Source organism: Lasiodiplodia theobromae, assembly GCF_012971845.1.
Source record: "Lasiodiplodia theobromae strain AM2As chromosome Unknown scaffold_2, whole genome shotgun sequence".
NCBI classification, from domain to species: domain Eukaryota; kingdom Fungi; phylum Ascomycota; class Dothideomycetes; order Botryosphaeriales; family Botryosphaeriaceae; genus Lasiodiplodia; species Lasiodiplodia theobromae.
The window spans coordinates 1142190-1169781 of NW_023336495.1; the positions used below are offsets into that span (position 1 = coordinate 1142190).

At 56.8% G+C, this 27592-nt stretch overlaps 6 protein-coding genes across 6 annotated transcripts; 2 read left to right on the forward strand and 4 right to left on the reverse strand.

Moving 5' to 3' along the window:
- Nucleotides 1-1101: 1101 nt before the first annotated feature.
- LTHEOB_872 (Zinc finger RING/FYVE/PHD-type protein) lies at nucleotides 1102-3164 on the reverse strand (the record flags this gene model as incomplete). The annotated part of the gene is made up of 4 exons (XM_035518228.1): nucleotides 1102-2444; nucleotides 2498-2592; nucleotides 2646-2940; nucleotides 2993-3164. 4 exons carry the CDS (start codon nucleotides 3162-3164, stop codon nucleotides 1102-1104), a joined length of 1905 nt encoding a protein of 634 aa, XP_035369631.1.
- A 4401-nt stretch (nucleotides 3165-7565) lies between these two features.
- LTHEOB_873 (Glycoside hydrolase subgroup catalytic core) lies at nucleotides 7566-9065 on the reverse strand (the record flags this gene model as incomplete). Its single annotated transcript, XM_035518239.1, has 1 exon — nucleotides 7566-9065. The coding sequence occupies one exon, from the start codon at nucleotides 9063-9065 to the stop codon at nucleotides 7566-7568; it is 1500 nt and encodes a 499-aa protein (XP_035369632.1).
- Nucleotides 9066-16546: 7481 nt separating this feature from the next.
- On the forward strand, nucleotides 16547-17217 carry LTHEOB_874 (Signal recognition particle; the record flags this gene model as incomplete). Its single annotated transcript, XM_035518250.1, has 2 exons — nucleotides 16547-16948; nucleotides 17008-17217. The coding sequence occupies 2 exons, from the start codon at nucleotides 16547-16549 to the stop codon at nucleotides 17215-17217; spliced, it is 612 nt and encodes a 203-aa protein (XP_035369633.1).
- A 415-nt stretch (nucleotides 17218-17632) lies between these two features.
- LTHEOB_875 (Hepatitis a virus cellular receptor 1-like) lies at nucleotides 17633-19186 on the reverse strand (the record flags this gene model as incomplete). The annotated part of the gene is made up of 2 exons (XM_035518261.1): nucleotides 17633-19040; nucleotides 19098-19186. The coding sequence occupies 2 exons, from the start codon at nucleotides 19184-19186 to the stop codon at nucleotides 17633-17635; spliced, it is 1497 nt and encodes a 498-aa protein (XP_035369634.1).
- A 1175-nt stretch (nucleotides 19187-20361) lies between these two features.
- On the forward strand, nucleotides 20362-22756 carry LTHEOB_876 (Kinesin family protein; the record flags this gene model as incomplete). The annotated part of the gene is made up of 5 exons (XM_035518272.1): nucleotides 20362-20578; nucleotides 20637-21623; nucleotides 21720-21911; nucleotides 21987-22169; nucleotides 22293-22756. 5 exons carry the CDS (start codon nucleotides 20362-20364, stop codon nucleotides 22754-22756), a joined length of 2043 nt encoding a protein of 680 aa, XP_035369635.1.
- A 1282-nt stretch (nucleotides 22757-24038) lies between these two features.
- Nucleotides 24039-27161, reverse strand: LTHEOB_877 (Vacuole-associated enzyme activator complex component; the record flags this gene model as incomplete). Its single annotated transcript, XM_035518283.1, has 6 exons — nucleotides 24039-25235; nucleotides 25292-25833; nucleotides 25882-26602; nucleotides 26650-26817; nucleotides 26867-27029; nucleotides 27094-27161. The coding sequence occupies 6 exons, from the start codon at nucleotides 27159-27161 to the stop codon at nucleotides 24039-24041; spliced, it is 2859 nt and encodes a 952-aa protein (XP_035369636.1).
- Nucleotides 27162-27592: the final 431 nt, after the last annotated feature.

Below are 27592 nucleotides of genomic sequence, written 5' to 3' on the forward strand. Positions count from 1 at the left end.
GGTGAGAACGTGTGGTGGGGTGGTTGTGGTTGTGAGGAGGTCAAGTGGCCGGAGGCTCTTGATGCGACGTAATCCTGGAAGGGCCCGATATTTGGCCAGGGACGGACGGCTCGTGGAATGCGTTCCGCGCGATGGTCTCGGAGCTGCTGCAGTCGCACTCTTGAGGGTAGCGATAGGAAAGAGGAGAGAGTCGGCCCCGAAACGCTTGCGCGCACGTCTTGTGAAGCTCGCTCGAGTTGGACTTGTGTCCACAAGGCGGGCGGCGCATCGAAACGCCGACCGCCTTTCTTTCTGCCCCACACCTAACCCCGGTCCCCGTCAATAGGTAATCGTGGCCGCTCTTCTCTCCAGGCACACGACGTGCGTGGCTATGCCCGCATTCTGCTGCATATTTCCCCGACTTGCAGCAGAGCATCGCCTGCGCGTCGAGCACGAGTACAAAAGCACCCGCCGCCCGGATGCAGCGCGTTCTCATGCTCAAGCAAGCTAACCACGTTGTCCCGCGTCGTCGATCCTCCAGGCTGCAAAGAATCCCTAGACTATAATAAACATTTACTAACCGGTCTGTTGTTTGGGACCCAGAGGTGGGCTGGCCATTCCCCGGATGGATGACGTATGTGACCAGTTCTTGGGTCACGCCAAGCAGCCCTACTTCTCCATCACGGTCATGTCACGTACACTGTTCAAATTACGACTTTAATGATTGGATTTCGGAAAGATATGCTCTGCACGATCTAGCAACAAGTCGATATTTACCCGGGCGTCGTCTCGCCCAAGCTTCTTTGCAATGGCCGCGGCGCTCGAGGTATCATGCCGCCCATGAACAAACAATAAACGAACCCCAGAAGACCCATTCCTTTGACCTAGCCGTGAACGCCGTTTAACCGAAGATGCCGCCCAATCTGATCCCAAGCTCGTGGAGCTGGTTCCGAGCTCCGAGCGTGTCCTTCAACCCGGCGCCTCTGCAATGCCGCGCTCTGATGTCGTGCAAGTTAAACTCCGTGGAGGTCATGCCGATCAGGTGTGATTAAAACAAAAAGAAAAGAAAGTCTGAATGAAAGGACGTGCTGGGAAGGGGGGAAGATGGTCGATCGCACATGATCATAACTGCGTGTAATCAGGAGCTCTGTTCCTGCGGTTGCGGTTTTGGTGGCGGTGCGGGTTCACCGGCTTCCTGAAGTAGGCGTTGTCCTCTTCATTAGGGAAAGGCTCGCTGAAAACCGTCCTCTGCTGGTTGGGAAAGACTCCACTCTTGCCATTCTGCATTTGGCCCTGTCCCATACCGTTCATACCCCAGCCCTGATTTCCCTGCCAATTCTGGCCAAAACCACCTCCCATGCCGTTGTAGTTGTTGCCGTACATGCCATTTTGCTGGTATCCCATTCCTCCCATGTTCCCCCAGCCTCCGTTCTGCATCATCATGGGGTTCATCATGGCCTGAGGCATTCCCATCATCGGTCCCATGCTCATGCCCATGCCCATCATGCCATTCTGATTCGGGAATCCTCCCATGCCGCCCATGCCGTTGAAGGGCATGAAGTTGCCGTTGGAGAACTGCTGGTTCATCATCGGGCCGCCGCCGCCGCCGCCGGCCAGCGCGTTCATCTGGCTCACAAACGCTTGGTCAGAGTTGCTCGGAGCCGACACCTTCATCTGCTCTTGCTGTTTGCGCATGGCAGCAGGAGCGGTAGGGATACGCTCATTCTTGAGCTCTTCGTCAGCAGGGCGCTTCTTCGCAACGCCATTCGCAGCAGCGGGTCCCGTCGGGGCCGAGGTGAGAGCATCGGGTCCTGGTTTCGACGTCGAAGGGGAGGCGGGCTTGGCATCCTTGACTTCGGGCGACTTGGTGCTGTCGTCCTTGTGGTCATCCACACCGTTGGCCACTTCGGCTTTCTCGGGCTTGGGGCTCTTCGAAGCCTCCTTGGCTTTGCGCTTGTCGTCCTCAAAAGTCTTGATCTTGGCGACTGTGTCCTCGTCGGCGACCAAGTCGTCGATGAGCACACCTTCCTTGGAGCAGTTGGGACATACGAAATCACTGTTGATAAGTGCATTCTCGATACAGTCATTGCAGTATGTCATTCCACAGCAAGGCGTCTTCATTGGATCCACAAACATGCGCTTGTCAATTGAGCACTCTAGTCCACGGTCGCGAAGTTCTTTGCTACCAGCAGAGGCGACTTCTTGTTGTGCGGCGGAAGCCTGTGCCTTGGCCTGGAACTTGTTCCAAGAAGCTTCATCAGGCTTAGCTATGACATACTCGCCCGCAGCGTTGACCATGACGCCAGACGGCTGACGCGAGTCGTCGGTGAGACCGTCATTGGTGAGCGCCACGGGCTTCTCGATCGTCTGCAGCATAGAGCGCGGAATGCCCGTCGTACGCTTGATACGGGGCTTGTTCTCGAAGTTCGGATCATCATTCGTTGGGCACGCTTGGATCCAGTGGCCTTTACAAACGTCAGCTATCTGATGAAAGAATGGGGTAAATCGTCACGCTCACCCTTCACGTGGCAACGGTGGCAGATGTAAGTGTCCGGCGGCTCGCCCTCGGGAACGTTGTGCGGCCTGCGCCCGGGACGGTAGACGGGTTTGGCGCTATTGCATTCGTCAGTAGGCACTTCTCTCATGGCTGCAACAGGGACACGTACTCGGCCATCTTGGCCTTTTGCTGCTCCCAATTCTCGGCACCGGCGGCAAACATGGCAGCGATCCTCTCCTCCTCGGTCTGGGCGGTGCTCATGGCAGCGGCACCATCGGTGGCAGGCTTGGCCTGGGTCGCAGGCTTCGTGGCGGAGGATTCGGTGCGATACGAGTTCTTGGCGGTGACGGGGGCTTTGCCGGAGACGTAGCGGGCGGCCCTGCCGTGGCCAGGTCGCGCAGCAGGGAGGCGACGAGCGAGGACCGTCGTCGAACGTGGCACGATGGTGGTGTCGTCATCATATTCTTCGACCATTAGCGGGGATCTTTTCGGGCAGGGATTTTCGAGGGGACTGACCTTCATTGGTGTCGTCGGTGTAGATGGAGAGGTCGAAGTCGGTGCCGTCGCCCAAGCCGGTGGCGGTGATGATTTCGCGCTTCAGCTCGAAGACGGAGATGCCGGTGCCGTCAAAGGTGATGCGCTGCGGCTCCTTGGACGACTTGAACTTGAAGAAGACGGACGAAGACATGGTGAGGGTGAGGTTGACGAATTCCTGTGTGGTGACGCAGAGGTGTCAAGGGCAGGGAGTGCGACGGTGAACTCTGTGCAAAGGCTTCTTATCGGTTTCCCAGAGGCAAATCCGTATTTTGAATTGTGAATGGCTGAGCTTCAGAGCAGCAGCTAGTTGGTAAAAAGGCAGAAGTAACGAGAATTGTACACAAAGTGAGGAGAGCACCGTTTCGCGGGCGCGTGTCAGCCCCGGATGCGGAGTAAGAACTGAAGACCAGAACTTCAAGCCCAGAATCCACCCTGCATGCGCAAGCTCTCCAGACGATCTTTTTCTCCCTAGGTAGCCCTCGCAGCGACCCAAGTTACCTCACCTGTGCAGCGCGTCGTTGGATGGGGTTGTGGCGTTGGCAGCGGAGAGCCGAGGCTCGGTCGGAGCGAGCGGTCGTCGGTCACGCGAGCGACGAGGGACGGCCGGCAGGCGATGCGACCGGGCCGGAAGACGGTGGTGTGGTGTCGCGGGCGCGATAGAAAGATGATGGCGGAGGGGATGGCGGAAAGGAGGCGGGGTGGTGGTTGAGGAAGAAGATGAGTCGCAGGCGGAAGTGGTGGCAGCTGCTTATTGAGTGGTCGCAGCGCACGGACCCCGGCGCCGGCTTTGCAGGCTTTGTCAGTCTCTTTGCAATTACGCGGGCGCTGCGACCACGGCGAAACGGCAACGGCCTGAGGTCGCATGCCGTAGCCATCCGCTGCGCCAACCAACGCTCCTCCTCGCGCCGCACCAAAGAGGGGGTGTAACGAGCACTCTGCCCTGCCCGTTCGCACCGGCCCGCTTCCATTGCGACGCTACAAAACAGGCAGTGCCTTTTCCGTACCACACTGCCGTGCTACTGACTGCCAGACGATAGCTCGCGTCGTGTCCTGGGAAGACTCAGCGTGGACTTTGCTATGTGCTTTATAATAGCATTTGTTCGCCGTCTAATGCCCTCCTCTGCGGGCAGCTACGTCGATCTTAACCCTCGTGTTGAATTTCGCTGCATTTCCGCCACTGACACCTCTAATATCCCGGCAAATGCTTAAGCTCGTAGGCTATCATCCATTACGAATACCATGTCCGATCCTGAGTGCAAGGCCGGTAGGATTCGGTTGGTCGAACCAGTGTCCTCAACAGTGTAACTCGGAGGTGCAGCGAGCCGTGGTCGCAACCTCTTCAATGATCGACACACAGCTCTTTTGTTATCCTGCCGGCATGGCAAACTATCTGAAAATGCTTTAATTGACGATCGAGATGGGCGCACCGCAATGAATGGCATGATGTAGGTGCCCTCATACCTTCTCGGACGACTGAGCTATCCACGCAGCTACGAACATATACCGCAATAGAAAACACCAGCGTACCGAAACACAACAATCACCTTGCCGGTGCAGAACATATAGGACCGGCCATATTATATTTCTATTGCAGAGTGGTCTGCTCAACGCCGACTTTAATGCAGGGAGATACTGAAAATTGCTTCATGTTGGTTTACTTACCACACTTAGAACTGGTGTACAGCCTCTCGCGGCGATGTATATCTCAAAGAATAGCAAGGGCTTAAACCAAGGGATTGCTGTGCCCATGAAGCTGATCTGATAGATCAAGTCTGCAGCCGACCGCTGTTTTCGAGAGTTTAAAAGAAAGCTAGCCACCAGCCGCAAGAGCGAACTATAACTTCCTTAGTACATTATTATTGAGATAAGATAGCACCCTGAAAGAAATAAAAGTTACGGTAAGCTCTCTGCACATAATCAGCCTCACCGGGTTGGTGAACTTTCGGAGAACCCGCTTGGGAGTGTCTGCGACTGTCATTCACGGAGGAAAAGCAGATGAAGAGCCACTCTGAACCATCATGGATACTAGAGACGAACAAGTGCCAATGGTTCGAATGCAGCATAGACGCTAAAGTTAAGGCATATTCTGACGACAATTGGCAGAGCAAAATTCAAGATTATTGAGATGCCGACATTACAGAGGAGCATCGCAGCCGAAGGCTAGCGTGCACTTATTTTTCGCTCATGTCATGGGCTATCGTCCGGATGAGAATTTGAAATTGACCCACATATGTTGTTTTTCTAATAAAAGAAAAGAAGAAAAAATGAATGGCAAAAGAAAAGGCCGGCGTATGTACTGGGGCATTAGGATTCTTCACGCTAGCCTTCGGGTCTCTGTACATTCCGAGGCGCTCAAAAGATGTCACTCTGTGCTCCCCTGAGAGTGCTATGGCGCGATTGCAGGCTTTGTTATGCGGGCTGACGCATGTTTATGCCACTGCGTAACGGCAGTTCCAGAGCCTTTCCTCTCGGGCCGTGTGATATCCACCATCTCTGCCTTTCGCACACCGCTCATGGATTCTCGGCTCGCAACACTCGAACCAATCTTTGGATGATGCATACGAGCTCACGAAAATAGTTTCGTTCAGCCCTACAACGTCTGTTCGCACCCCGCCAACCACCACCACCACGCATTGGCCGTGACAGCGCGCATTCTCCCCCTGCTCATCCCACCGGTCGCCCGGCTGCACTGCCACAGAAAGCGAGACTGTACCCGTAAAAATAGCTTTCTTAAACGCCGCGCGTGGCGCGCAGGCGCATGTACTTCAAACGCGGCCCGTTCCTCCAGCTGTCCCGTGCCCTCGCCCATGGAGACACGAACATCCGGCTCAGGCCAGTGTCTACGTACCCTTTCAATGGTCTCCTGCCGAACCCTGCTCACGACAAAAAAGAAGCGGTGGGTCGTCGTCCGGGGGCAGCGGCGCAGAAGGGGAAAGAAGTCCAGAGCTACATGTACTTTCGCCTGTCATCGGCGACCCCGGATCACTGCCCTGCACGCACGTGTCCCGTTGACGCACGGAGGCGAGAAACTCCATGACAGAAAGCGAGCTCATACGCACACGAATGCAACAATAGTTCGCGGCGACAAGACTTGAGAGTCAGCCAAGGCGCCCGTGGCCGTCTATCCGGAACAGGAGGTGCCACTCTGTCTTCCACTGGCCTGAACCGCCAATAGTCTGACGAAAAGTCAACAGGACCTTATCGATCAGTCAATTAATAGCTCGAGCGGCTCTTTCCGCTTATGCTGCTCTCTAACATTCCTGGGGCTTCGCTAAAGACTTCCAAAGCAAAGTAGGAGTGAGACGATCAAATGTTTAGAGGCTGAAGTCAGCGTACTCAATCGAGTAGGAACACCCTCCGAAGAAACTCGAAAAGGAAGGATAGCGCCACCTACGTATCGTGGACGGGTCAGAATCACTATATGAAACAGAATTTATACCACACTCCTTGCCTCATCGATAGGGTACAAAAGAGGGGAGTGGCGAATGAGACGAGCCAGAATGCGGCTTTCTTTACCTTTTAGCTTCCCAGCCACATACCTCATCGACGACTCTCAACTGCAAGAATACCGTGCCCATTGCGCCAACGATTGGCACAAAGGTAAGCGCGCGAACCCAAGCTGGCCACCAAAATAGTACGCAAAGGCAGCGACGGGGACGGCGCCAAAAACCCTGCCCAACCCGTCGCCCAGCCCAGCCAAACCAAGGCAGACGCCGGCCGGGCGCATCAACAGGCGGGCAAGGCCACCAGCCTTTGAAGGAACCGGTGAGCGCCCCGATCCCGAAGGAAGCGTCTCCGAGTGAGCCGAGGCCGCCTCTTCGATCTCATTCTGCTTCCCTTCAATCTCATTCGAAATCGAGACCCTTTCCCCGAGCCTGTCGCAGATCAAAAGGCTCAGTGCTTGGCCTCGACCCAATCTCCTGCGAATCCCTGTCTCTTAGGACGCCCCCGTCTTATTGACGGTGAGATGCTGTCCAGCCATCGCCCCGTTTTCGGTGACGGAGAGACAAGGATACTACGAACCTGTTCACCCGTGCGGCGCAATCTAGAGACCTGCATGCCGGGTGGGCAGTTGCAATTTCCCCATGCTGAGGTGGAGCTGGGGAAAATGGCCGCTCGAGCTCATGATTGGTGAAGTGTTAGTAGGAGCGCGCGGCACTTTACTGCACCCAAAAAGCTTGGCAGGTCGCAGGGGAGATAACGACTCAGGAGAGGCATGTTCTAGAAAAGTTGACTAAAATTGTTGCTTCGATGCAAGGTCGTAGCTCGTTATAGGTGCGGTAATTTTCCCTTCCCTTCGAAAGTCTACAAGAGTGGGACTGAACAGTATAGAGAAAAAGGTTGGTTATCAAAAATTATCAACACAGGAGAAATGAAATTTGTATGTGGCGCCTTGCGCTCAAGGCGGCCCGAAGAAATCACACCGAAGAGTAGCCCACATCTCTTGATATCCACGCCATTGAAAGTACCCAAATTCCTGGCCCAGGTGCTAAATGCTTGTCACACCTTCTGATGCAACCGTGTTGAAAGCAATCGTCTGGCTGAAGACCGCTTACGACGTGTAGGCGGCCAGGAGGCTGGAGCTGGCGACGATGGTCTCAGCCTTGAAGTACGAGTAACGCTCGATGTAGGTCTGGGACGACATCCATTCGGAGGTCTTGGTGATGAACTCCTCCTGGGTGGCGTCGTCGGCGTTCTGGAGCTGGTACTCGGTGATCCAGAGGTTCATGCCGAACTTGGTGTGAGCCTTCTCGACGTACTCCTGGAAGTACGTGATGATGCTGTCAAGGTCACCCTGGTAAGAAGAGTACCAGTGGATGTTGATCTTGTCGACCTTGCAGCCGGAGCTGGTGAAGCCACCGCAGGCATCGTAGAAGTCCTGGAGCCAGTCAAGACCCTGGTTGCGGCCAGTGGACTCACGGAGACCCTCGCCGTTGCAGACACCGGGCGAGATGAGGGTGGCCTTGCTGCCGAAGTCGTTCATGTACTCCTTGTACACCGAGGCGGCGACGTCGGCGGCAATGTTGGAACCGCCACCAGCGGTGTCGACGTCGGGCTCGTTGAAGCCCATCAGATGCGTGCAGCCGCTGGAGAGCTGCTCCTCGGCGTTGCTCTTCCAGTTGGCGAGGTCATCGCTCTCGCGGTTACCCCAGAGGATGGGGACGAACTCGACGCCGTCAGGCATGGTGCCGCCGGGAGTCTGAGCCCAGTTCCAGCCCCAGGAGATCTGGCTCGAGGTGAACTGGTCAACGACACCAGTGAAGGTGTTGTAGACGAGACCACGCTTATCAGTGATGCCAGTGACGCCGGTAGCAGCCGAGCTGGTGGCAGCGGCGCTGGAAGAGGTGGAGGAGGTGGTAGGAACCACGGTGCTCGAGGGAGCGACGGTGGTCGCCGGAACCGAAGAGGTGGTGGGAGCGACGTAAACGGAGCTGGAGCTGGCGACGCCCTCGGCAGCGGCAGAGGACTCGACGGCAGCGCTCGAGGGAGCGACGTAGACCGCAGAGCTCGAGGCGGTCGTCGCAGGAGCGGGAGCAGGCGCCTGGGTGCTGACCTCGATGGTGCTGGAGCTGCCGGGGAGGACGAAAGAGGAGGGAGCGACGACAGACGAAGGAGCAGCGTAGCTCGTGGCGGCCGACGAAGCCACGCCACTGGCGCCAGCGGTGACGGTAACGGTGACGGGAGCGTTGGTGACGGTGACGGTCACCTCCTCGCAAACCTCGTCATCAGCGGCGTCATCGACCTCAGCGGCCTTGACCTCAGCAGCCTGGATCGGGCTGGCAGCGGCGGCGGGCGAGGCCACGCTCTGGGTGTACAGCTGGGTGGCGTGGACGGTGGCGGTCAGGACCTGGGTGACGGTCGAATCCTGGGGAGGCGCAACCGGGGCGCCGCCGGTAGGACCAGCAGGGAGGGTGGAGTTGCCCATGCCGTAGGGAGCGCTGGGAGCAAGACGGCGCTCGTGGAGCCTGGCATGCTTGTGCTGGTGAGGCTGGTGGGCCAGGGCAGAGCCGGCGAGGGCCAGGAGGGCCAGTTCGTTGAGGCGGTACTGCATGGTGGGCGGGTGAGATGGTGCAGAAGTGAACAGTGGAAAGTCAGCGACTGGGAGGCGCTGATGGGGTGGCGAGCAGGAGCAAGCCGACCAGGGCTATCGCGAAATAGAGAGCGACAATGAGAGGACGAGCACGCGAGCTCAGAAAGAACGACTGCGATAACACGGTGTGGAGAGCAAGGTGGGCGAAGTGGGCGGGGGGCAGCCGCCGAGGATATATAGACTGGCGGGCTTCTGGCACGAATCGATATTGAACAAGGATGGCGCGGCCAAAGAGGGCAGTCGTACTGTTTCAGCTACGACGCCGGCAAGCCACCGGCGCTGGAGCCCACGGCGGCGGAGCCAACCGCCCAGGGACGCTGGTCTGGACGCAGTGATCAGGGGGTCGTGCAGCTGCACATCCCGTCACGCCCAGCCAGGAACCCGCCCGCGTACCTGTCCGCGTACCTGACGCTAAGCCACCATCGGTCGTCTGCTCCGGCCGCACGCACACAAGCTTCGCTGCCGCCAATCGCTGCACTGCGCCGCTCGCATGATTTTTACGAGTTGTCGGCCGTTGTTTGGCCACGGCCGGGGAGCACAGCGCTCGCCGTCATCGTCGCCGCCCGCCCGCCGCTTGGCTTCGGGAGCGACTCGACTCGACACGCAAGCGGCTGGCGGCTGAGCCAGCGACGAATCCCGCGCGGCTCCAATCTCACGCCCAGGCGCAGCGACGGGCCTCAATTTCCGGGTGCCACGAGTCTCGCCCTTCTGCGCGGGCCGAGTGGAGCGCGTCTCGCCGTGCGCGCTGTGCGCGTCTCGCTCGCTCTGTGCTCACAAAATACGGAGGACCGCGTGCTGAAACCTTGGCATCCGTGTTGCTTCTCATCAGCCCTGGGGCCCGGAGCCGGCAAGCTGGCGGCCGCCACCGACTGCTGTTGCTGCGGCCGCCGGCGGGGGCGCAGTGCCGGTTGGAGGCGGCGAGGTGTGCGGTCGACGGCGGGTAGCCGCCTGGATCGGCCGTCATCTCTCGCCAAAACCGCCAAGCTCAGAGCACGCAAGCAGATCCGCTTGGGGCTGGCACACACCACCGAGCCACGCATGCCCACGAGAGCTTCCTTCGCCGCGCCCGCCCCCCTGAGCAGACCGCCATCCTGCAGTGTGACCTGCTCTCAGCCGTATGCAGCGCCGTTGCATCTCCACATCCACAGGCTGATGTGCCGGCAGGTCTCAATCCCCCTCCATCTCGCCGTGGCCGAGACATCGCACCGTCCATTCCTAAATCCTGCGCCTCGGCCCAGCCCGCAACTCTACCGCTACCAGCAACGATCTCTGCACGACTCCGGGGCGTGGCCAAGTGTGCGAGGGGGCCCCGAGGCGTCAGCATCGACGTCAGCCCGCATCGGAAACAAACTCAAAATCCCAGACGCAAAGAAAGCCATGCACGCGTGAAACGCAACCCCATGCTCGTGGGGCGATCTACGCTGTATGCTACTGGTGTTGCGAGGAAACGCCAACGCACAGTATGCGGAGCGAACGCACGACGCGTTGGGTTGGACCAACGCCAACCGTTGGGCGGGTGGATGGCACGCGTGCCGCGGGAACAAAGCACAATGCGAAGCCTCGCACGATCGCCCGCGGTCGCTCGCACGTCCGATTCGGCTCGCGCAGAACGGGCTCTAGCAGCTCTAGCGTGCAGATGTCTTCGCTGGCTGCCGCCTGCTTTCTCATCAAGCAATGCGGCGATCGCAATAAACGGGAACTGGTGCTTGGAGGGTCCAGAACACGAGGCCAGCGGTTCGCTGCTCTGCCTGCACGGTGCACCCGTTGGAGCCCACGGTTCCTGTCTCCATCTTTTTTGGCAAAATCGATAGCGGAGAGGAGGGTGTTGAGCGATCGCCGCCCAATTGCGCCGTAGGGCTGTACGAGAAGAAATGCCGGGCCGCCCGTCAGCCCTACAAGCCCCGACTCGAGCGCTCTTCCTCACCATTCTCGGCAGAAATGACTTGCCGCTGGCCAGACCTGTACTAATGTGAGCTCCGTACTCCGTATACAGTAATAATTTCGCCGCGACGTTTGCTCTTCCACCCGCCGGCCGATTTGAGATTGCGGGATCCCTCGGCGAATTATCACCGTCGCTGCTTATTGCCGGGGGAGGCATAACACTCCAATTAATCTTCACCACAGAGAACGTCCTCGCAACCCCAGGAGGGCACGATATGTGACAGTCGTAGACCGCGATGCGGGTGCCCGGCACGAGCCACGATCAACAGAACCACAACCCACCCCGTCACACGAGAGAGAAAGACCGATGCGGCGCCATGAATACTCCGCTGGCACCGCGCGGTGGGCAAAAATAAGAGCCGCCCGTCGTCCCCACAGGACCACGTCCCGTCCCTTTCAGGAAAGAAATACGCCGCTACGTTCGAAGTTGCGCAAATCATTGAAAGGTGGAGTATCGACGAGGATCAACACGTTGCTGATATAGGTGAATTACGGAAACTAATCCCGACACGAAGGCTACGACCGCTAGGAGGTGCAAGAAGACGTGATAACCACGAGCGACTTCGCTCTTGTCGCCGTTGCTCCGACTGCGCGCCACGCACCTCACACCCTTTTGCTGAAGCACCACGACAGCAACGCACACGTTACTACTCAGACCGTTGTGTCCATCGGGCAGTTGTAACTTTGCTTCGGTGAAAAAATGTGAAACAGAAAACTTAAAAATCTCGCCACCCACCGCGCATGCATCCACAAACTCTCCACAACGATCGGGTGCTGCGCGAAACATCACGTCTCGCAGTTGCGATACGGAAAGATGAAACAAACGCTCAAGAGGTGTGGTAGGGCAGCGTATATACTCGCCAAGGTCATACACGCGCGTGCATATGTGGGTAGCATCGAGAGGGGTAGCAATCTCGAGGTTTTGCAGCATGTATGCGCCGTATCTGCCAAAACAAAGGCTTTCTTGGGGGGCACGTTGCGTATGTAGTAAAGAGGGGTATTGCGGCCGAAAGACTACCGCGGAGAAGAGCAGGGCCTCGGAATATGGGGCCTGGCGATTTTCTTTCCAGCATATGTGGGCAGTAGAAGCTATCATCCGCACGGGAATGTAGAATTACTAATTCCACACGTGCATCTGGATGATAGCTCCAACTGCCCATGACATGAGCAAAAAGCAAATTCACGCTAGCCTTCAGCCGCGATACCCCTCCCTTTGTATGCACTGCATCTGTCAGGACAAAAGTTTCTTCGAGGGCACGTTGCATATGCAGTACAAGGGATTGCACCGTCACGGTTTCAAGGCAGCCTAAGCTGCTGATATAGCTGCAGGAAAAAAAAATACAGTCAGCAATCAAAGTGACTCAAGTCCCTTGCTCGATGTGATGCAATGCACGTGTGCCGACACACATGCATCACTTGATGAGAATACTTAGACACAAGCTGCTGAGTGACCCAAAGAGGTGCTTGATGCACATGTACAATGCTACTTCGTCGATATAGCTAGAGACTGCGTTTTCTGTGTGGCACCGAGACCTGTTGTACCTACTGTGCCCGAAGCAGCTAAGAGCCGCTGGCGGCGGCGGCGGCGAAAGGAGAACTCGGTATGGATCTCAGCTTCTATTTCCATTACCAAGTTTTACCCCAATCCTCGTCGCAGCCATGCAGTCGTTGGTCCCGATATTGACCTTTTTTTTAATGCCTGGAGGCGGTCCAATATCTCTCTCACCTGTCCATGCCTCTACCACCAAACCTTTTTGCCGTGAACGCTAGACTTGATAACAAGACGCGCAACGCTAATGGAGGAAAGCCTCTGCGTCACGTCCCCGCTACAATAGGCGGATATTCGAGGTTAAAGAAAAGCCCATAAAATGTGCAATCTCCTCGATCCCTTACGCCGATGCCTTATCCCAATGCAATTACTCGTCAAAATTACTCATGAACCTGCCATATGAAAAAGGAAAGGGAACCCGGCAGAGTGAAAAGAGATGAGAAACAAGAAGAAGAAAGGGGGAAGAAAGGACTCTGCTGTTCAGCTGCTGTCGTGGAGGAATGGCTTCTCCCTTTGGATTTCCACCACTGTAACGAGCAGAGTGAGAAGGATGTCCATCTGCATTAGTGGAGTTATAGGCAACAGCAAGCACCATGAATTCGCTGTGGTGGTGAGGAACACTTGACCTGCCAGCACAGCAAGATCAAGCGAGGTAGCGGTACGCCGGAGGCGACGCATCTTCGATACGCTCCAGATACTCACGTTCGATCAGGCTCTCGATGCGCTTCTTGATCATGTTTACATCCGGCTTAAACTGGTTAGCCAGGATCGAGAGAGTCTCGGCGACAAGATTCTGGTGAGTGAGATCTTTCCGTTGCCTATCGATTCGTCAGTCATCATCTCATAAGGACTCGGGTTGAAAAGACGCACTTCATGATACGAACGATGGCAGCCTCGATACAGAAGCCTCGAGAATCGTTGTTCTTCTTCTCAGTCTCCTTGCGCTCTTTGTCGCCTTCGACTTTGTTGCCAGCCGTGACGACACCGACCTTGAGCTTGTGGAATTTACCGACGAAACTAGGGTTGAACATGAACTTGTCCGTAGGCTTGACATCCTTACTCATCGGGGTCTTTATCAAGATCCTAGTCTTGGGTGCAACGGCCAGGGACTGCAGGTTGCGAATGAGATCGTGGGAGGGAATGTTGGTCTTGGCCTGAATCTCATCAAAGGTCAAGCCTTCATCGTCGGCAAGGTCATTGAACAGCAGCAAGATGACCATGGCGTACGTCGATACGTTGAGTTCGTGCTTGCGCTCCTTCACGCCTTCTTTGGTCGGCACCTTCGGGAACGTTGCTCGAATATCGGCAGAGCCCATGTTGGCTAGCCAACTGAGCTGTCGTCCTGAATGCTTCTCTCCGTAAAATTGCTCGAACGATTTCTTGACCCTGTCAATGGCGGAGGGGAATATGCACTTGGTGCGCTTGCCGTCCACATCTTCGTTCGAGCCGCTACCCATCGACTCCAGAGGCCAGGTCATGCTCGTGAGCACATTCACGGTAAGCTCGATGCGCTTGGGGTCGGGATCTCCCAAGTTAGCGACGTACGCCTTGAAGCCGGAAGTGAGCTCTTCCGAGATGGTCATATCCTTGAACATGGCTTCCAACTTCGAAGTGAAATTGTTTCCGAGCTCAATCTTCATGCGGGAAATCATCTGCTGCTCGACGTCGTTGCTCAGCGACTTGGCCATGAGAAGACGCTTGCAGAGATGCTTCTTGTAGTAGCGCTCGAAGAGATCCTTGTCGGCGATGTATCGGAGCAAAGTGATGGCCTTCTCCAGGACAACGTCGACCTCGCTCTCCGTCTTGCCCTTGATGCCCTTCTTCATGTTCTCATCAATGAAGAGAGAAATGTATTCGGAGCTCCTGGGGAAGGCGGACGAGTTGATGAACTCGGCAAAGCTGCGTGTCAGGGCGGTCTGCATCGCTTGGTCCGAGTCAAAGGCGCGTTTCCAGATCAAGTCAAATTTGTCCTTGAGCGCCAATACATCTTCGACCCATTTGATGGCAGCCACCGTCTGCTGGTTCACGGCCCTGTCCACGACGGCCTTCTTTCCCTTTTCACCATCGTCGCCGTTCTCCGCCGGTTGAGGGGGTGCAGACGCCGCAGATACCGTGTTTTGGTTGATTTCGTTCCCCATCTCCACCACGCGGTTCTGGATGGCGCGAACAAGTTCCGTCTTTTTGGGATCCACGCGAGCGTTCAGATCGTATATCAGCCCAAGCTCTTCGACCCTTTCGTTGTCGATCATGAATTTAACGCCGCTTTCGGACTCGATAAGATCGTGAATCTTGTTTTCGATGAGCTCTTCTTCCACCACGCGCTCGATCTTAGATCTTGTAGTCTCCGACAGCGTCGACCTACAACGGTCTACTTCTTCCCGCAACCTCCTGGATGTGTGCCTGCAGTACGCGCCCGCGTCCGACTCTCGCAGCAGAGCATCTCCCTCGGCCCTGTAAAACTCCCGGCTTGCATTCAGGAAGTGCGGCTCGAAAGCAGTGACGTACAGGCGCTGGTTTTGATCCTCTTTCATGCCCTCGTACAGGCTCTCCAACATGTACACACAAGACTTGATGAGATGTTTGTCGATGACGTCGCCGTTACGTTCCATCTGAATCTGGTCCAAAACGATGCGGTTGAGGAGCTCCTGCACGGTCAGGTCTGAGTGGTTATGGTTCGGAGGTGAGCGGAGGATGTTGTCGCGGAAGAGCATCAGCGAGGTGGTATAGATCGAGGGTTGCCGATGGTCCGCGCAATAGACGCGCTCCTGTCCTTGAATCAACGATGCTAATCTCCCGTCGTGGCACCACTTAAAGCTACTTACCATGTACATTAGCACATCCGTAAGCATGCTCATGCACAGTTGATAGTCCTGCCATTCCTCGCGAATGCCCTTCAGAAACTTTTCTCCACCGACGCGACGTTCATTCGCAGTGGTGTTGGCGCTGCCCGCCTGCAAGTCCGCCACCAAGCTGCTCGAGACCAACTGAGCTGCCTTTGTCTTCACCTCGTTGCACAGCCAGTCTTTCTCGAACTGCAGGACGCTCTGGTAAAGCTGCTCTCCTTTCTTCTTCAGAATCACGCGATACGTGTGCCTGTAGAGAGCCTCATACGAAAGGTCCGAAGCGTTCTTCGTGTGGATCTGGCGGATGGCGCTGGATATCGTACCCCACGTTGACTCGAAGCTCTCGTCCCCGCCGTTTAGGCCCTATTGCAATTTTAGATATGTTGTTTTGAAAAGCGAAAGAGCCAAAAGCAAGGCATGCCGAAGACGCTGGACATCGGGACGTGGGTGAGGCGGGCATGACAAAACGCGCTGAAGGGTAGGCAGCTACTCCAGCGACCAACGAAAGTGAGACTCACCCTGCGCGGCGGGCGAATCTTGCTCTGCCTTCCCGGCTTAGGATACATGGCGGAAGGTGTTGTGGAGGGCTGTCTGAGGTTGCAAGAAGCTCCCAAGGTCGGGCTGTGGCGAGCGCGTCGAGCTCTGAAAGTGTCGGCGGGGCGCGGGGAGTGTCAGCGCCGAACGCGTAGGCTGGAGGTCGACGGACGAGCGCCAGGCCGTTTGGCGGAACGGAGTGGTCGTTGCGTGGCGCAATCAACGGCGCGAGCTCATGGCCGAGCTTACTTGAAGGGTTGGCGGAGTGTGTGTCGCGGCAGAAGTCGAGTCAGGCGGAGGTATCCAGGTGGTAGTGGCCTTGAGCGTGAGGCGGAACATGTGCGCACAGAGCCTAGGGTTGGCGGTGGCCAGTGGTGACGTTGCGGCGCGCATCAGAAGCGGCCACTAATTATGCACGGCGGACCATGGACCCTGGCAGACGATGACGGAAGGCGCCCGAACAACCACGGCGCTAGCCCGAGAGCTCTGTCGTCGCTCGCCGCAAAGCACCCAGCCGCAACACCCTTCCCGTCTTTATAATCGAAGAGTCCGTACCGCTGCCGCCTCAATCAGCCATGCGCTCCTCCCGCTCTCTTGTGCGCCTTTGTTCGCGCCCTGCCTCGTTCGCCAGCGCACCGCGCGCCGCGCCAACTTCCGTGCGCCGCATTCATCGAGAGCTCTCGCACATACGTCGGCCTCAAAGCCCATCGCTCCAGCCACGAGCATTCCTGTCGCAGCCGTGTCGCCATGCATTCTCCACCACGGCGAAGCGCTCGGAGTCTGCACCCGCGCAGCCGGACGCTTCTTCTGCCGCACCGGAGCAGCAGGAGGTTCCGCAGTACCAAATGACCTTCACCTGCAAAGTCTGCGAAACGAGGTCATCGCATAAGATTTCCAAACAAGGCTACCACCATGGCACGGTGTTGATCTCGTGTCCGGGCTGCAAGAACCGGCACTTGATCTCTGATCACCTCAGGGTTCGTGATGTACCGCCCAGTCCCAGGCTACGATGTACCACTAACAACGACCCCGACAGGTCTTCGCCGACCAGAGCACCACCCTTGAAGACATAATGAGAGAGAAAGGCCAGTTAGTAAAGCGTGGGCAGCTCAGCGAAGACGGAGATCTCGAGCTTTGGGACGATGGCTCGCAGACGAAATACGAACCTCCCGCACCAAGAGCTCCTACTACGGACGCGGTCAGCGACAACGCCGCTCCGGGAGCTTCATTCAAGAAGTCTTCATAGAGTCTTAGTTCTGAAGGTCTGTATTATACGCAACATTGCGACAAAAAAAATCGGTGGCGTTCCGGGATACACTTCTCCTTGTGCATGTGAAAGAGCATCTTAACGATTTATGCCATTCCTGTACAGCATCTTTCATTAAATATTAAGGATCTACCTTAAGAGATTACAGGCGCTTCTACAAGAACGGGGAATCAAGCGAATTTGGAAAAAAAAAAAGGAAACAGAAAAAGCAGACCGGTATTTGTAACGGGTGGCAGATCTGCATCCCAGATGCATGATCAAACGCTTTCCTCTCATCGCTTTATAAACAAATTTACCATCTCTTGCATGATCTCATGACTATCTTGCTCCATAAATCTTTAACATCGCTATATCTTGAAAATCAGCGCCCTTCTCTATCCGTCCCTACCTGCGATCACGCCCTCACGGTAACTGTCTCCTTGACAGTGGCTGTCTCGGTAACGGTCTCCTTCTCCGTGACAGTACTCGTCAAGAAGACAGTAGAGATGCTTGGGTTTACAGGGATGACCGTGATACCCGGGCCGTCATCAGAAGACGTTGAACTGGTGACCGTGGGCGGCGCAGATGTGGGCGGATCGGATGATGTGGGTGCGCTCTCAGTGCTTGAAGGGGAAGGAGTCGAGGAAGCCCCCAGGGCCGTCCTCGTGGTGCTTGGGGTTTCAGATGGCGAGGGCTCTGAGGAAGAAGAGGGCAAAGGAGTGTATGTAGCACTCGGCACGGCGGTGCTGGTGTCAGCTGTGCTTATCTGAGCGGCGCTTGTCTCAGTATACGGCGTACTGGGCTCCGGGGTCGATGCAAGAGCTGTGCTTGAGAGAAGCGTAGTCAACGACTCAGCAGATGTCGCCACCGAGGCTGCGTTTGGCCGAACGGTGGTGTAGATCGTCGTGTAAAAGACTCCTGGGATTTGAGTCGGCGAGGACGTCGCAGAAGACTCCTGTGGCGTAGATTGAGCAGAGGCCTGCAGCGATGAAGGAGAGGTGGCGGCAGTGGCTTGGGCAGCAGGGGTAGCAATGGTGTATATCGTTGTCGTCAGGTACAGCACACCTGGTTCTGAAACAAATGTGGATGCACCTGTTGTAGGGCTGCTTGCAGCTGATTGGACGGAGCTAGCGGCAGGACTGGGTGTCGGAGTATTGGGCACAGGTGTGACAGGCAGACTTGTCGGCGTCTCAGGTGCAGGGGTGGACTGCGCCGAACTGACGACTTGGCTGCTCTGCATCGACGGCGTCTGCGGCGAATAGGTAAAGGGTCTGCCACTCGAGGTCGATGGTGTCTGAGGCGAATACGTGAAAGGACGCGTGTTCGAAGACGCGCTGACCGCGGGAGTGCTGGATGTGGTTGAGTTCTGAGACGGTGTAGCACCAGGCGTCGTGGGATCGTAAGTGAACAAGCGTGTCGTGGACGACGACCCAGCCACCGAAAACTCGGGGCCTATGAAACCACCGGCAGCAGAGGATGCAGGGGTCGCAGGTGTCGACGAGTCGACGGCCGGCGTCAGGGGAGTGAGAGCCGGCGTTGTTGCAACGGTACTCGAAGGGCTCGTCTCTGCAGAAACAGTGGACTCGGCCTGAGTGCTTTCAGGTGCTGTCGATATATCGACTGTGGCGACTGGTGAGCCAGAGGGGTCCACGAAGGTAAAGACAGCTAGGGCAGGCGTACTAGTAGGGAGAGTCACTGGCACCACGAAGGGAATGCCAGTGTCGGCAGCCTGAACTGCCGGGGGAGTTGAGGGCGTGCCAACCGCGACGGGCGTGTTCGCGGCGTAGGCAGCTTCGACGGCAGGCGAAGAAGAGTTCAGATATCTAGGAAAGCTTCCGTGTGTCAGCGGTATTCATGACCACGGACTCTGACGAACTTACTTGACTCTCCGGGCATACTGGGGGAGCGGGCCGGCCACGGCGGAAACTGACAGCGCTGCCAGCAGCAGACTCCTCGTAGTGCAGCCCATGATTGGGCGAAAGAAAAGGCAGAAAGTAAAGAATGAAGGCCTGAGAAACCAGCCCAGGAAACGGAAAGAACAGCAAAATAGCAGACAGTTGCCTGCTAGGCGAAAGAAAGTGGTCTATGAGAAAGATGATCTGAAAGCAAAAACGGGGCCAGGAAAAGATCGACGAAGAGCAGCGACGGTATTAATGAAAGACTTGTCGGTCTCCAAGACGGCCTAGTGTCCGACGAGACCAAGTGACCTACGATGTGCATATGCAGGAGGAGGTTCCAGGCGGTGGGTTTTGAAGGAACGAATTAACCGCCGTTTTACTCAAAAATAGCAGAGACACAAGCACTGGCTGGGCCAGTTCCGCAAGACACCGCCAGCACGGACGACATGGGGCTATTCGGGGAGCGGGCAGGGCCGAGTGGAGCAGATGAAACGTGATCTGGGCGGCTCGCCTTCAAAACCAGCCGCCGGTCCGCCAACGACGCGCTGTGGTTGGCCGGCGCGTGAAACGCCGTCGATGGCGCCGCAGGCACCACGACCACGTCAAAGCCAGCTTCTGGAAGCCGCGCCCGAACACATAGAAAAGGCGCCGCTGCTCAAAATACCTTCAGTCCAAGCTCGCAAGCATCGTGGTCCAGTCGCGCCAGGCGCGTCAGGCATCGCGCTGCCCGACACCATCGCCTCGCATCGGCGTGCAGCGACACGCTGTCTCCCGGGCCCACGCCGAACATGCTGAGATGGGATGGTCGAGCACGCTCGTCGGGTGACGGCGCGCTTCAATACTTAGGCGCCGGCATCCCGGCTGTGCGACGCGCAGACCAAATCGAAAAGCCGTGCAGGTGGGCGGAGCAAAAGTCGGGATGCTGTACATTTTCAATATTCGCAGTGCGTGCGGAAGCGCCGTGGTTTCCGTGGAGTTGCGGTGGGCTGGAGGAGGTGTTGAGCAGGCGGGTAGCTCCATGGTGTTGAGCGGCCGGCGTATCGATAGGCCGTTGCCCCTCGCGACGGGCCGCAAACGACGCCCACACATCCCGCGCAAGCTCTCCCCGGCTCTGGCTCCCCAGTACTGCGACCTGCGCCAACGGTAAGTCTGCCCACCGCGGGCACTTCATTTTTGTTTGTTCTTTCGACTGCCGCGTCCTTCCGTCCTCCACGTCACTCTTCTCTACGAATTGGCCGCTGCAACCATGAGCGTCCGCGTGCTTGCCCGCATACGACCCCTGCTCAAGAGCGAGCTCGACAAGGACACCATTGTTACCGCCGAGAGCGCCACTGGGGATGAAAACTCGCCTCCCAACGTCATTCGAATCCCTAATCCCAAGAATGAGGCCGAGTCCTTCAGTTTCCAGTTCCAGGGCGTCTACGACCGCGCCACCACCCAACAAGAGTTGTTTGACAAGGAGGGTATGTTGCACAGGAACCTTTGATTGCGGAGCATCGGCATTGACACGTTACCGCGCAGTATCTCCCACTGTCAAACACCTCTTCAATGGCTTCGATGTCACAATCTTCGCCTACGGCGTTACCGGCACCGGCAAGACCCATACCATGCGTGGCGGGAAATCCTTGGCAGACCGCGGAGTCATTCCTCGCCTGCTCAGTTCTATATACCGTCGCTGCCGGAAGCTCGAGAAAGATGGGGAAACCCAGGTGGAGGTGTCGCTGAGTTATTATGAAATTTACAACGACCGTGTTTACGACCTTTTCGAGCCCCCGGAAAAGCGCACTGCAGCGGGCCTGCCCATCCGGGATAACCATGGCAAGACTGTGGTCGTTGGTCTTACTGAGCGGCCTTGCACCACTTTGAAAGATTTTGAGAAGCTCTACGACGAGGCCAACATGAACCGGTCTACCTCTGCAACGAAACTAAACGCCCATTCCTCGCGATCCCACGCTATATTATGCGTCCAGGTTACGCAAACGACAGCGACCCATACCCGCGTCTCGAAAGTCTCCTGTATCGACCTTGCCGGGTCCGAGGACAACCGGAGAACAGACAACAACCGGGAACGCCTGGTCGAGTCTTCCGCAATCAACAAATCTCTGTTTGTACTAGCGCAGTGCGTCGAGGCCATCAGCAAGAAACATTCAAGGATACCGTACAGGGAGTCCAAGATGACCCGCATCCTATCTTTGGGTCAGAACAATGGCCTCACTCTCATGGTTCTGAATCTCGCGCCAGTGCGCTCGTACCACCTTGATACCTTGAGCTCCCTGAATTTTGCCAATCGGACTAAGAAGATTGAGGTTGCCGAGGTTGAGAATGAAGCCGTCCTCCGTGGGCCACCGAAAACTACATCGAGCATCGCCGGCGCCAGCCTGCAGCAGCGCCAGCCGCTGAGGGCGCTGGCTGCCGCGACGAACGTGAACATCGCACACAGCTACGTGCAGCCGAAAAAGACTGACAAGCCAGCCAAGGCTTTCTCCGTGTACTCGGACAAACACAGGAGTACGAAGCCCGCAGTGGCGAGCCGTCCAGACCCTTTGAAGCGTGCTGCTACACATTCGACACTTGCATCGAAGGTTACCAAGCCCGCTAGGCCAGTGCACAGCTCGGGCTACGGCAAGCCGACGGCATTGCAGAGCGGCCTCTCGAAGGAGGCAATCGAAGCCCTCATCGAGCGTCGGCTAGACGAGAAGTTGGCCGAGCGTGCTCTCAATGAGTCCTCCACCATTCAGACTCAGGACATCAGCGAAGCGGTGAGGCAACGATTGGAGGCTTTGGAGGAGCGCGTCGGTAAGACGGAAGATGGTCGAGCGGAGGGCCTACACTTCCTTCTCATGGCGAAGCAACATCACGTTCGCGGGGAAGATGTTTCTGCGCTCAAGATGTACCAGCTGGCACTGCCGCATTTCCCAGAGAATGAGAAACTCAGCCAGAAGATTGTCAACCTGCAGGAGAAGATTCGCCTGAAGAAGGAGGCGGCGAAGTCTTCCGCTGCACCCGACTCCAGCTTGGAATTCATGAATCAGGAGCATGTGCCTGCACACCCCCGTCCTTCAGCCCTAGCGAAGCAGCCTCTCAGGAGGCCGGCGCCAGCAGCGGTCTCTGCATCAGAAGAGCGCTCATTTGTCGCACCCACTCGTCCCGTTGCCCGAAAGCTCTCAAGCAAGAAAGCAAAGCCCACCACCCGCGACGCCGATCACGACGCCTCCGAGGCCGAAGTCGACGGCCACGACGACTCGTTCGTCCCGGAGGACGATGGTGCCGCATCTGACTACCAAGAAGAAGACAGCTTCGTCTACAAGCCCAAAGCCAAAGCGCCCAAGAAGCCGAAGATGAAGATCTTCCGCGACAACAGCAGCAGTGGCCTCGACGTCTCTCCTTCAATTCCCACCGGCAGCACCCTCACACCCCGCACCCAGCGCCTGCTCAACATCATCAACACGCGCGAGGTCTCGCAAATCCGACTTCTCAAAGGCGTTGGCGCCAAGAAAGCCGAGGCCATCGTCAATTCGCTATGCGAGATGGACGGTCGCGGCGCCGACGAGTGGCTGATCACAGACTTGGAGCAGCTGGGCGGGTTGAGGGGCGTAGGGTTAAAGACGGTCGAGAATATGAGGGCCGGGCTGGCTTGTTAACATATGTCCCTGCATTTTGACGCTTTATTTCATCTTATTTCATCTCCCTCTTCTGTGGCTGCGGAGCCGGACTTGTCGCATCCGCTCTGGCTTTCAGCGACGGCGCTTTTCTGGGGGGTTTTTTTTAACGAGGAAATTTCTACGTACCGGCATTGGGATGGTGTTCTTCGGCGCTTTGTTCTTTTGGGTGTCTGATTCGTGAAGAGGCATGGGGGAGGAAAGTACAGTCACTTCGTCCACAGGCTCTTGTGGCCATAACAATAATCGCATTTTGGAAAGATGCTGGCCTGGATCTAGATACGTGCGCTTTGACGGTATGGATTTTGACATGCTTACATACTCTGAATCTAATGGGCGAGATATCAAGAACGTATTGAGTCCTAGCTATCAAAGGCTTGGTTCGCGATATTCAATAAATTCATCCGACAACTCTGCGGTAGTTGCTATCTATTTCAAGTTTTTTTCTTTTGTGTATCATCCGCGAACATGATTGAAATTGCGCGATTTGACTAACAATTGAGCCTATAATTAAGGATAGTTCTGTATTAGCTGGCAGTATAATGCAGAAAGAGCGCCTGTTGTAGTGCGACCTGAGAAGGATTTCCATGTGGAGCTCTACTTTTATAAAAACGGCTTTACGTTTTTAAACGTCTAGTAGATAAACTTTTCATATAGATACAAGAAGAATCAATCTTGAAAAGGACTTGATGAGATTCAAGTGATAAGAACCGCGTAGACTATGCCTTAGAAATATCTAGAACAAATTCAAGCCCGTGCGGTATGCATATTCCATGGGAGAATGGAGCGCCAGAACAAATGCTGAAAGACTGCGACTGACCGACGACTCGTGGTCGGTATGCTCCTTGAACTTAACCAATTATGAGAAGTAGAACTAATGACAATGGAAGCGCAAGGCGTTTGACGGCCGACGAAGAGTAAACATTTTTCAAGTTGGTATATTGTACAGCACGACGTGATCGTAGCTCATTAACTCATGCGACATGAATACCGACATCGCTACCCCGTAGTAAAACGAAGCTCGCTATGAAAAGGAAGTCGAGAAGAAAACATTGTGGTAAGCTAAACGAAATTCCGAAAAGAATTAAGAAATGCGAGATGTGTACACGGAAGGGCAAGGAAACCAAAGCATGATCCGCCGACCAGCTTATTCCTATTACCTCTCCTCATGAACGGTTACCGCATCATCAACAACAGAATCCCCCTCTAATTCCAAATGCCAACTGCCTCACGTGACCAACTTCGGCGATGCTCGTGGGCGCCGCTACTTTTTACCCTTCGATGCCTGCCCGACACCTCTCGTGAACCTTCCCAGCTGACTCAAACTGCTCTTGCTCTTCTGGTGACCTTGTACGGGGGGCTTCGTGGGTCCCTGGTCCCCACCCAACGCCGGCCTCGTCATGCTCTGCGCAGACGCCGGTCGCTGCGGCAGACCGCCCGTTTGCAAGCCTAGAGCGGCTCTGGGATGCAGCCGTCCCTTGCTGCTATCCGGAGCCGCGACACCCAAACCAACACCACCTTGAGCACCCGAGGAGCTGCCCGCGTCCGGAACGTCGGGCGAGCCGTCGATGCCGAGCATGGCATTGCGCTGGGCACGGCGGGCGCGCTCTTGTACTTGCTTGAACTTTTCGAGGAGTTCCTGCCACTTGATGCCACCCTCACCCTCGCGTGATTTGAGGCGATTGGGACGATCGAAGCCCGTGGTGGTGGTGGGTGTCGTTCGGGGTGCGATGTGTAGGTAACCAATCGCGCTGACGCTGTTGAGGCGGTTCTTCAGCGCCGCAAAGGCCGACGACTGCGGCAGCAACATGAGAAGCCCGTACAAACACTTGTACAAGTGAGGATACTTCTCAGGCTCCAAAAGTTGAAGCCGAAGGTACGTGAAGACGGGCGACTCGAGCAGCTGAACCAACTTATCGATTTGGATGAGCATGTTCACGGTCATCTCAAGCTCACCGAAGATCTGCAGGAGATGGTAGGCTTGTTCATACGCCTGTGCCAAAAGACACAGGGAGAAGGTGGCCACGGCGTTGTGACACCAAGAGCGGAAAAGAGTGACGAAAAATGCCTGGCCTTCACGCGTCTCGAGGTTTCGCAGCCTCTTGCGAAGGTCTGCGAGTTCGGGAGCTGTGATCAGGTTGTTGTTGAGGTTTTGAACCATGATGCTCGCGAACTCGACGTCCTCGTCCCTCTCCAAGCAGTCGGCGAGTGTTCGGTATATCCGCTCGGGGCTGAGTGATACGCAGAGTTGACGGATGATGAGGTTTCCGCGGGTCTCGAGCAGGCGCCTGTCCGTGGCAAATAGGCTCAGGAGGCTGACCATGAAGGAGGTGAAGTACGAGTCATCGCTGTTTTTAGAGATCTGCGAGAGCAGCAAGAGGTCTCGCGTCACGACCGACTCGGCCGGGTCCGAGAGTGTTTTGAGGAGCGCCGGGAAGGTGGCATCGTTGATTGCCAGGATCTTTTCTCGCACGTCAGCTTGCGAACCGCGACACGGATCCATTTTGAGACACTTACCTTGCGAGGGGCCTTTCGGTGAAGCATTATGAGCCAAGACAGAGCGGCTACGCGAGTTGCCTCGTGCTCATTCAGGAACTGCAGCGTGAGGGCATTGACTGCTGCTTCATAGTCCAGGTCGGCACCTGGCCGCGGTGCTGACGAGGCATCGTCACCATCAACCGGCGTCGGGGCCTCCGCTTCAGGCTTTGGCTTCGCTTCGGCCGCTTTGAGGTCCACCGTGGACTCTCGCATCGACGATCTGCCGCCCTTGAGGGAGTAATTGGACTCCCGCCGATCTGAAATGTCCTTCGTCGGGCCTGATGAAAGCTGCAGCTGCGTCACCCTCGCGCTGTCGGCTTTGTTCTCGTCAGGAAGAGACATGATGTGCTCCATCAACGACGTATTGACTCTGTTCGCAGCCAAGCGGACCTGCTCAATGTCGTTCGCCATGGCTGGAAGTACGTGAGAGAGCAGGCGCGGGACGAACAGAAGAATGTCCTCGGGGCAAATCTCGAAGAAGCTGTCGATCCAGCGCAGGCAGGTGAGCTGGATCTCCTCCTCTGCGGGTTGTAAGCAGGGGCCATTCGCATAATCACCGACGTTCTTACCTGGAGAATCGCTGAGGTACGTGACGAGTGTGTCCAAGATCTTTGGATAGTCGATTTGCACGTCTTGGCCGGGAATCCAGTCCCCGTCCGTCATCCCCGACGCTCGGTCGTTCATGGTGGTAGATTCGGTGCCGTCGCTGATCGAATCTGGAGCGTCGTCGACGTTGGTTTCGCTGTCGGCCTCGAGGTCGTGTGAACTCTGGGCGCTCCTTCCGCTCTTCATACTGGACCTAGAGCTCTTCTTGCCCTCTTCGCCTTGGCTCTTCCGGCTCTCGGCGAGACCGCGCTTGATGCGAGCAATCTTCTTGATTTCCGAGAGGAACCTCTCCAGGGCAGTCTGCGTTGCCGTGTGCACGTCCTGGTTCGGATCGCTGAGGAATCTGAGAAGGCCGCCGAGAAAGGACGGCAAGTACGACACGAGCTCTAGATCGGGTATCGAGTCGAGCAAGGTGATCCAGGAAACGAGAAAGGTGCGGGTGAAAGGGCTCAGGACGTTGATCCTTTCCTGAAGGAGGGGTATGAACTTGGGGAGAGAAAAGGCGGGCTGCATGTCAACGGAGGGGGCTGCAGAGCCGCCCAGGGCGGAATCGTCGTCGACGGCATCTTCGGGGTGGTGCAGGATGGACACGTAGGAGGCAGCCGACTCGGACACGATGTCCTTGACCAGGCGGTCGAGCAGCTCGGCGCCGTTCTTGACTGAGGCCTCCGAGTCGGCGGCAAGCTAGCAGGCTGTCAGCGCGCGATAGCAGGGTGGCGGCAGGCGCGTACCTTGCAGAGGGCGTCGAACACTTCGTTGAAGTACAGCAGAATCTCTCCTTTGGCGACCTTGGCAATGTTGTACATGCTCTCGCAGGCGTAGTATCGGACGCGGGCATCTTGGTCGGAGAAGCAGGCGAGCACAGGCGGCACGATCTCTTCGAGGTATCTCGCAACTTCCTGGGGAGCAGGTCAGCAGGCGGAGGGGCGAGAGGGCAGCTCGACGCACACTGCCCAGGGCTATCGACGCGGCCGCGAGGCCGATGAGACCGCCGTTCCTGGCGTGCGGCTGGTGCACGGCGTAGGCATATTCGTGGCAGAGCTGGTAGACAATGCGCTGGATCTTGTCGTGGTCCTTGTTCGCTAAGGCTTCGCGGACCTGAGCTTCGAGTCTGCACGGCGGCGTCAGTGGCTGGGGCGGGCTCAGGGCGGCGGTCGTGGCAGAGGGGGACGCACTCCAAGGCACCGGCCTTGCGCTTGTCGTACAGCTTGTCGTTGAGGGCCTTTTGGATGTTGGGGTCCATCTTCACGGCAGCATTGCGCAGGTGGCTGGGCGGGTTGGTGGAGTGGGGAGCGGACCAGGCGCGGCGGTCGGGTGGAGGAGAGCGTCTCTCGCGCCGTGCTGGTGCTGGTGGAGGCTATCGCAGCATTTGCAGGCTCAGCGCAGTCGTCCGCTGTGGTGACCAGAATGCAGCGCCGCGGCATGTGCAAGCATGAGCAGGGCCTGCTGCGCGACACCGGCCAATGGGCCGCCACTGTGACGTTTCGCCCAGACAAAGCAACGCGCCGCAGCTCCGCACCCTGGCACCGAGCAACTCCATCAACAACCTCCTCCCCGCTTGCTGCCTGCGAGCGACGATTCCGCACGCCCCGCTGGGACCATGCGCAGCTCCTGCCTCCCCACCCTGCCCGCCGCCTCTGCCTGAGCCGGCTTCACCGCGCCCCGGCGATAGGG